We start from the raw sequence: 9,007 nt of genomic DNA, 5'->3' as shown, positions 1-9,007 counted from the left end.
TATATATTATATATTATTGTTAAGTGCTGTCGAGTTGGTTCCAACCCATAGTTACCCTATATACAGTTTCCAAGGAGTGGCTGGTGAGCTTGAACTGCTGACTTTGCAGTCCAGTGCATTAATCCACAGCGTCATACCAGGACTCCAAATTTTACATTATATTTATTTATACATATATGTGTATACATTGAAAACTATAAAATGAAAAGACATGTAAGTGAAAAAGAAGCTTGTATGAGGTGAAGCATGTTATTTGTAGGTTGTATGTGAGTAATTTATTGGGTGTTTGAATGTCAGACATTAAATAGAAAGGATTTGTCATTGTTTCAGAAAACAGAATAAATGCTATGATAACTGTATACATTTCAAGTAATTAAATATTGTAACCGAGGCACTGGACTTAAAATAATGCTTAAACTATATAGACTTTTGTTTTTACAAATATAGGGGAACACCTGGTGTCACTCCATTAGGATAATAAGTTCTGGACTTCTGATGACAAAGTCAGCGTTCAAATTCACAAGTCTGTTTTTGGAAACCCTATACTGGGATGCTGTGAGTCAGAATTGACTCCATTTAAATCACCAACAGGAGCAGTCTATTGATGGAAGCTACTAGGATGATGATTTGTCATTTTTAATAATACCGTATATTTTTACCTAAACCTTAAAGATGTAATACAAAGTAGATATTTGAAATTTTGCTTCAACTGTTAAGCCATTTTTTCTTTAAAAGCAAACAAAAAAAACCTCCTAAAAACTTACCCATTATGATATGAAAAGAGTAACTTTCCCCTTTCATAAAAAGTTCAAACATTTGAAAAAAGTTTGTGACATTTGATTCTTGAAAAAAAAAAATTTTTTTTTTCTTTTTAAAATAACCAGTGAAGGCTTTTTATGTCAATTGATTATCATCATATCTTTGGGGAAGATAATATTAGTGGAAACTACGAAAAGCAGTTAGTATTTTGGAAATTTTGAAATTAAAAAGCTTTGTTCTTTATAGATTTTTGTATTACAACAAAAGAGGAAGTCATTTAAATTGGGAAGTTTGTTGAGTAAAATACTTAGATCAGCCATATTTACTTTGGGAATAGTATCTTACTGCATTCCTAAGTTTGATTTTAAATGTAAGTTTAAAATTTTTTGCCAAGTACTACATTAAACTTTTCATTGTAAAGCACATATTTTGAATTTTGTTCTTTTATAGGTAGTCACTTTTTAAGGGTCAGCTTGATTTAAAGAAGCAAATCCATGTATATGTTTCTTAAATAATATTAATAGTAATTTGCTTATTTAAACTTTTTATTCCCCTTTTTACTTCTTTATTCCTCTCTACACTTGCTCTGGTGTGCTGTGGGATAAAGCACTGGACCACAAGGTTGGTTTGAACTACAAGGCTGGCGATTCAGACTCACCAGTGCCTCCTTGGAGACCCTATACAGCGTCGCTATGAGTCAGAACCGACTCGACGACACTTAACAGCAACCACTACAACGCTTACTCTATCCAGCCCTCTCTACAAGCATTTGATTACTTGTTTTGCACTACTAGAATACAAGTATAAGAATTTTGAACAATGTTTCTTACATTTATTGTTAAAATTATGAAAAGCAAAACAACCTAGCTACTTTTTCAGTTTAGTCTGTTGTATATGCTGCATTATTACATAAATTTTTATAATTAAGACAGTTTTAAGGGAAGGACACATATAACATGGTTACCTTTTTTCTTTCTAGCAAGATTTGTATACAAATCACCTTTTCCCCTAGATTGATTGATTTCTCTCTCTCTGAAAAGAAGATGGAAAGTTCTTTAGCTTTTGAATTTGTCATTTAATTTTATTATTTTTTATAAAGACTCTAGGTGTATGGTGGCTCTAGAGGATAAGCACTATACTGTGAACCACATGATTGGCTGTGCGAGCCCACCAGCTACTTTGGCAGAGAAAGATGAGGCTTTCTGCTCCTGCAAAGATTTATAGCCTCAGAAACCCTCTATAGGGTCGCTATGAGGGAACCAACTCAATGGCACATAACAGCACAGAGACTTTAAGGAATATTACTGTTCCTTCCCAATAAAAAGGAAATATTTTTAATATTTTTTTCATTTGCAGTATTTGCCAAAATTAATTCTGCTAAACATTCTTACTAATTTAATGATATAATTTAATATTTAAAGTTTAATTCCTTCCACTTTATATCTGAAATTTATTTTTCCTTTTTGGAGAAACCCTTCTGATGTATTTTTCTTTTCATTCGCTGTCTTAGGATGTTTGGGTCTGGCAGAGAGCATAACTTTACACGTCCCAATGAGAAGGGAGAGTATGAAGTGGCAGAGGGAATTGGCTCTACTGTGTTTAGAGCTATTCTGGTGAGTACTGTTCTTACTGATTTAATCTTAAGACCCCTTCTTGGTAAGTACTTAGAAACAGAGTTCTATTTGGATATCTCTTGCAGGTCTGGGGATATATATATATTTATATTTAAACATCTTTTTTATTTTGAGGTAGTAGTAAGGCATTAGGCTTAGTACTAGTCTCGGCTAGGCTTAGGACTTCCTTTGGCGTTAGGTTTATAGTTAGGACTAGGGTTACTGTTATGGGTAGGTGCTAGGCTAGGGCTAGGAGTTATGGCTTGATCTATTTTTAGGGTTACAGTTAGGCTTCCACCCCTCCCTCCCCCCCTTGAAATCTACTTGATTTCCTCTTGATTTGGAAGTTTGGTAACTATATTGTTCCTTCCTTTTACTTTATGTGGTTTTTTTTTCGTTGTTATTGCAAACTGGTATCTTGGGTTCCCTATTTTCAGTCTTTTATTTTACTTTGGATACTTCTGTACTTCTATATCTGGGTTCAGTTCTGGGTGATACTGTCATGTAAATCTCAGGTTGCTGTCTGTTGTTGGTTCTCTGTGCAAAGAACTCCTTTTAGTATTTTTTATACGGTCCGTCTTGTTTTTACAAAATTTTTAAATTTCTGTTTGTCTGGAAATGTCCTAATTTCTCCATCACATTTGATGGACACTTAACAGGATCATTATAAGTCGGAATCAGCTCTACAGCACTTAGCAGCAGCAGCAGCAACAACAACATATGATTCTTGGTTGGCAATTTTTTTTCTTTTAGAGTTTTATAATATATCATCCCTTTGTCTTCTTGGCCTGCATAGTTTCTCTTGAGAAATCACAGTTTAGTCTTATTAATTCTCCTGTGTAGGTAATTTTTCATTTTTCCCAAGCTGTTATCAGGATTCTTTCCTTTTCTGAAAAGTTGATTATAATATGTCTTGGTGATTTTCTTTAGGTCTAGCCTGTTTGGAATTCGTTCAACATCTCTCATGATGTTAGGGAAGTTTTCTTGCAACAATCCTTTCACAATTTTCTGTATGTTTTTTGTTTTTTTTTTGTCTCTTGCTGTTCTGGAATTCCAATCACACATGTTATTCCTCTTGATAGTATCCCACGTAAATCTTAAGCTTTCTTCAGGTATGTTTTTCATTGTTGCTCTTTTTTCTGATTATTCCTCCAGCATATGAAAATTGAGAGATTTGTCTTCAAGCACACTAATTAAGTCTCCCATTGATTCAATTCTACTTCTTTGCCCTTCCAGAGTATTATCTATTCCTGAAGCCTTAGTATTAATCTTCTGGATTCTTATGGCTGTCTTTGTTTGGTTTCCAATTTTTCATTTATTTTGTCAGTTTGTTTTTGTTGTGTTTCCAGAATTCTTCTAAAGTTTTGTCTGTTTTCTTTCATTTCATCTGCAGTTTTCTGAGTTGTTTTCTCAATCTGTTGAAGGTACCTAAATAGTAATTCTTTCAAATTCCTTATCAAATAGTCCTGATATTGTTTCTCTTATTATGTTTTCTGTTTCTATGTTTTGGTCACTTGTTTGGGCTCTCTGTCTTATTTTTTCATGTAAACTTGAATTGTCTGTTTTCTCTGAGATATTGTTGTGTTGTTGAATTTATATTTAATTGCTGATTGTATGTTGGACTCCAGGCTGAGCCAAGACTGTACAGGAGGGGAGCCACTAGCTGCTGGGCTGATGAGGGCAGGGACTAGACCCACACCTGGCTACCAGGTGGGCTCAGGAGCTTTGGAGAACCACACCCCTCTTGCCACCATCCTCCACCGCCACTACTTCTAGGCCACTTTATTGACAGCCATCCATAAAAGCTCAAGATGGCTGTGCCACTCCAGGCCAGTGGACAGGTGCCCGTTTTTCCTCCCTCTTGCTGCTCTTGTTCAGCATCCTCTTCCATTCAACACTCAGTCCACCCTCTCTGTCATATTCTCTCAAGCTCAAGGTTCAAGGATCACCATCCCTATCTGTTTCCTGTACTCTCCCTTTGCCTTGATGCAGAGGGTCCACTCAGTGCGTCTGCCTATTATGTCTTCTTGACCTGGAATTCCATCATTTTACTTTGAGTACTTTTCAATTTATCTTTATTTTAGTATATAATGATCATATGATGTAAACTAATACATTTCTTAAGACCTTTGGGAAGATAGGATAGGGCTTGATTCATTTATTCGTTTCTCTGAGTTATTTAATAGTGACTTCTGCATCATAGTACTCCCTCAATTCACTTACTTAAGTTCAGTAAGTTTATTGCTTTCAGTATCTGAGAATTAATGTGGCTATTAGGACTCTGAGGAGCTCTGGTAGCATAATGGTTATGAGTTGGGCTGCTAACTTCAAGGTCCATGTTCAAAACTACCAGCTATTCTGTGGAAGAAAGATGAGGCTTTCTGCTCCCATAAAGATTTACAGCCTTGGAAACTGTATACAGTGTCACTATAAGTCAGAGTTGACTCCATGGCACATAACCAACCAACATTAGGATTCTAATATTTTATTCCATGTGACCGACCAGTAATATGGAAACTCCTGAACCTTTGAAAATCATTTCCAAAATATGTATGTTAACAAATGCATTGTGTGTGTGTGTGTGTGTGTGTGTGTGTGTGTAAGTCTTAATGTTTTATTTTGAAGAACATTTGAATTAGTATTATGGATCTAGAGTCCTGATTCAGCACTGTGGGTTAATGCTCTGGACTGCAAAGTCAGTTTGAACCGTAAGGTTGATGGTTCAATCTCACGAGTTGCTCCTTGGAAACCCCATACAGAGTCACTATGGGTCCAAACTGACTCAATGGCACTTAACAACAACTTCAACAACATTATGGAACCTAGGAACCCTGGTCGTGCAGTGATTAAGTGCTTAGTTGCTAAACAAAAGGTCAGAATTTCAAACTTAGCAGACTTTCTTTAACTGTGAGGTCGGTCTGACAACCATTTTATAGTAGATTTTGGAAATCATTACTATTACTTATAGTAATATGGGAAACACCAAAGGATAGTACTTTATGGAAGAATATCTAGTTGTGTATCTGGTTTTATATATTTTAATACTTAGATATGACTTTGTAGTTCTTTACAACAAAACTTGATTTTTATTAAATTCTCTAGGTAGTATTTAAGGTGACTTTATCCAACTTCCTGATTTAAAAAGTATATTTAGTTATATAGGAATAAAAAAACTTGGGGGTAGAAATATGCATTAGCATTTTGCAGTACCTAGAAAAGATCTATAAAGAATGGGAAACCCAGGGTCTCAGTTTCACCTCTGCTGTTTAATAATATGACTGGGTAAGTCATTGAACCCATCTGGGCCTAAATTTTCCTTATGTGTAAAATGTAAAACTTTTTAGGTTAACTGTAGTTCCCCTGACTTTAAAAAAAGCCACAACTCTGAGCACTACTGTTTTTAAAAATGCTACAGTCTAGCCTTAATAATAAGATTTTTCTACCTCATGCTCTAGATGTTTTATATGCAACTCTTTACTTTTTGTATTTTTCAGGATTACTATAAGACAGGAATAATCCGTTGTCCTGATGGTATATCAATTCCTGAACTGAGAGAAGCATGTGACTATCTTTGTATCTCTTTTGAATATAGTACTATTAAATGTAGAGATCTCAGTAAGTATGATGTGGTAGAACTATAATGTATTAGAGTGAAACACCTGAAATAGTGTTATTTACCTAGTGAGACTCCAAATATTTGTTTAGTTGAATTCTAAAGTATTCTAGTACAATGAAGAATAATTGTGAAAGTCTATAGAGATCTGTGGAGTCCTGGTGTGGTGCTGTGAGTTAATGCGCTGGACTACAATGTCAGTTTGAACCACAAAGTCAGTGGTTCAAGCTCACCAGCCACTCCTTGGAAACTCTATACAGGGTTGCTATGGATCGGAACTGACTTGACAGCGCCTAACAACAACAGTAGAGATCTTTGTGAAGTCCTGGTGTGGCACTATAGGATAAGCACTGGAGTGCAAAGTTTGTTTGAACTATAAGGTTTGTGATTCAAACTCTCCCACTGCTCCTTGGAAACCCTGTACAGGGTTACTATGAGTTGGTACCGACTATAATTTTTTTTTTTTTTAGATTTCTGCCTTGACTTTTTCCTCTTTTCATTTTCTGTCAGTCTTTACCTCCTAGCTTGGAAGCCCTGGTTTGTCTTCGTACCTCAAAACAGATCATTCAAAAATTTTTAATTTTTTGGTGTGGCCCTCTAGGATAAGCTCTGGACTGCTAACTCATATTTAGGTCGGTGGTTCAAACCCACCAGGTATTCCTCATAAACCCTGTACTTGATGGTAAGTAACATCAACCATGTAAGTTAATATCCTGAGCTGTATGGAAGATGGGAATAGTTTTCTAAAACAATACTCGTAATTAAAGATTGCATATACTATACTGAATAATAGACATCTGGTGTGGCACTGTAGGATCAGCACAGGACTGCAAACCAGAAATTCAGCAGTCACTCCTCAGAAACCCTATGCATGGTTGCTATAAGTTGCAACAACTGTACAGCACTTAACAATAACAACAGCAACAGATACACATTAAAAAGCATGTAGGGATGGTATCTAATGCAGGTATAGGGGATTGGAGAAGCTTTCTGGAGCAGAAGGAAGAGTAATTATGTTTCAGACAGAAGGATTGCCATATTGTAAAGCAGAGTAGCACACCAGATCAAACCTTTGAGATCAACGCCCAACAACCATCAGTGTAATACTAAAGGGTCAACAATTACTCAGAAACAAAGGTAAGATCTTTATCATTTCAACCCCTGTGCACAAGAAGCTGCTGCTCATGGCTGGTATCGGTGATTGCTACACCCCAGCCAGGGACTGTACTGCTACCCTGGGCAACTTCGCCAAGGCCACCTTTGATGCCATCTTCAAGACCTACAGCTGTCACAGCCCTGATCTCTGGAAAGAGACTGTGTTCACAGAATCTCTCTACCAGGAGTTCACTGATCACCTTGTGAAGTCCCACACCAGAGTCTCTGTGCAGTCCAGCAGTGTTACCATAGTGTGGTTTTGATAAAAGAAAAATAAAAGTGAATTCAGCCTGGAATAAAAATAAATAAAAGAGAACAGGGAAAAGAAAGTACAGCAAAGAGAGCACACTGTACATAAAAGAGAATGTTGCCACACGATCATTGTAACTAATGTCACTGAACAATTTGTGTGCAAATTATCAGATAGAACCCTAATTTAATATGTAAGCTTTCACCAGAAACTGGGTAAAATATGAGTATTATTTAAATGGGGAGTGTGGTGGCTTCAGATGCTAAGCACTGGACTGAACCACAAGATCCATGGTTCAAGCTGCCAGCTACTCCACAAGAGAAAGATGAGGCTTTCTGCTCCTGTAAAGATTTTAAAAGCCTACACAGGATCATTATGAGTTGGAACCGATGGCACTTAATGACAACAACATTATTTAAAAAGAGAAAATGAAAAAAAGAAATCCAGGGATAATGATATCAGAGAGGCTTAGGGATGAGAGTTGCCAGGAGTCCAGTGCAGGAGATCCAGCCAAGAGACTGAATAAGACAAGCGTCAATGAGAGCTCCTGATCTCTTTCACAGCATAGGGTCAGTCATAGAACCTTAGGGAGAGCAGTTTTAGGGAGTAGTAAGATTGGAACTAGTTAAGTTAGGGGAAAGAAAATGTGTTGAAGCAGAAAATTTCTAGAGGTTTGAGTATTAAGGGATTTTTAAATGATAATAGGATATAGCCTAGAAAGAGACATGGCTATATAATAATAATGATAAAGACCATCAGTTAGTTATATAATAAATCATTTATTACTGCTAAATATTATATATTACATATATTTTTATACTATTAAATATGTATTATTATTGATATAATAATTGTGGAAACAACATGTTGTAGGGACAAAAACCTTTCTTTTGGGAGACTGGGTTTGATATCCTTTTCCACTCATTCTTTCCACTCATAAATTTCTGCACACACTTGCTTCTTCAGCTTCGTCCTGTAGCTGATGCAGTAGCAATAAAAGTGAAGGTAGAAACTTGGAACCTTAGTTAGAAGATAGGAATTACCATTAAAATGGAGAAATGAAGAATGGTTATATCAGTTGGGTGCCTTTCAAGCTATGTAGCAGGAAGTTGAAATTGTTCATTCTGTGTATACCCTCTTGATTCTATGGTCAAGTTAACTGTGGAATTCCTGCATTATGCTTCATTTTGGTTTTCCTTTAATCTTTTTGTCTCACACCCAGTTTATCTTTCTGCTGTCACCTCTCTTCCTACACTGAAATCTTAATGCTGTTTTTTGAACAACTTAATTTTTTTCAGGAAGAGACTATGCAAGGGATGAAATATGTAGCTGTGTGTGGCACTGTGGGTTAATGCGCCAGACTGCAAAACCGTTTGAACTGCAAGGTTGGTGGTTCAGGCTCACTAGCTGCTTCTCGCAAACCCTATACAGGGTTGCTATGGGTCGGAATTGACTTGACGGCACTTAACAACAACAGCTAGTTCATATGAGTTATCTGACAAGTGTATATTTTTAAGATGTGCTTGTGGGTGTAGTCTCGTTTGCCTACCCATATCTGTTTAGCTTTGCTGTTGTTGTTAATTGCCGTCAAGTCAGTTCTAACCCATAGCAACCCTA

General features: G+C 36.3%; 1 protein-coding gene across 1 annotated transcript in view; it reads left to right on the top strand.

Annotated features, from left to right (window-relative positions):
- BTBD10 (BTB (POZ) domain containing 10) overlaps positions 1–9,007 on the top strand; it is a 65,291-nt gene that overhangs the window by 35,239 nt on the left and 21,045 nt on the right. Inside the window, exons 3-4 of the mRNA XM_006865825.1 lie at positions 2,270–2,372; positions 5,867–5,987. Of these exons, the coding sequence (XP_006865887.1) occupies positions 2,270–2,372; positions 5,867–5,987 (224 nt within the window). The remainder of the gene's footprint in view (positions 1–2,269; positions 2,373–5,866; positions 5,988–9,007) is intronic.

Source organism: Chrysochloris asiatica, unplaced genomic scaffold (assembly GCF_000296735.1).
Source record: "Chrysochloris asiatica unplaced genomic scaffold, ChrAsi1.0 scaffold00083, whole genome shotgun sequence".
NCBI classification, from domain to species: Eukaryota; Metazoa; Chordata; class Mammalia; order Afrosoricida; family Chrysochloridae; genus Chrysochloris; species Chrysochloris asiatica.
The sequence above is the reverse complement of the archived record's forward strand: the minus strand, read 5'-3'. Positions and strand labels throughout refer to the sequence as shown.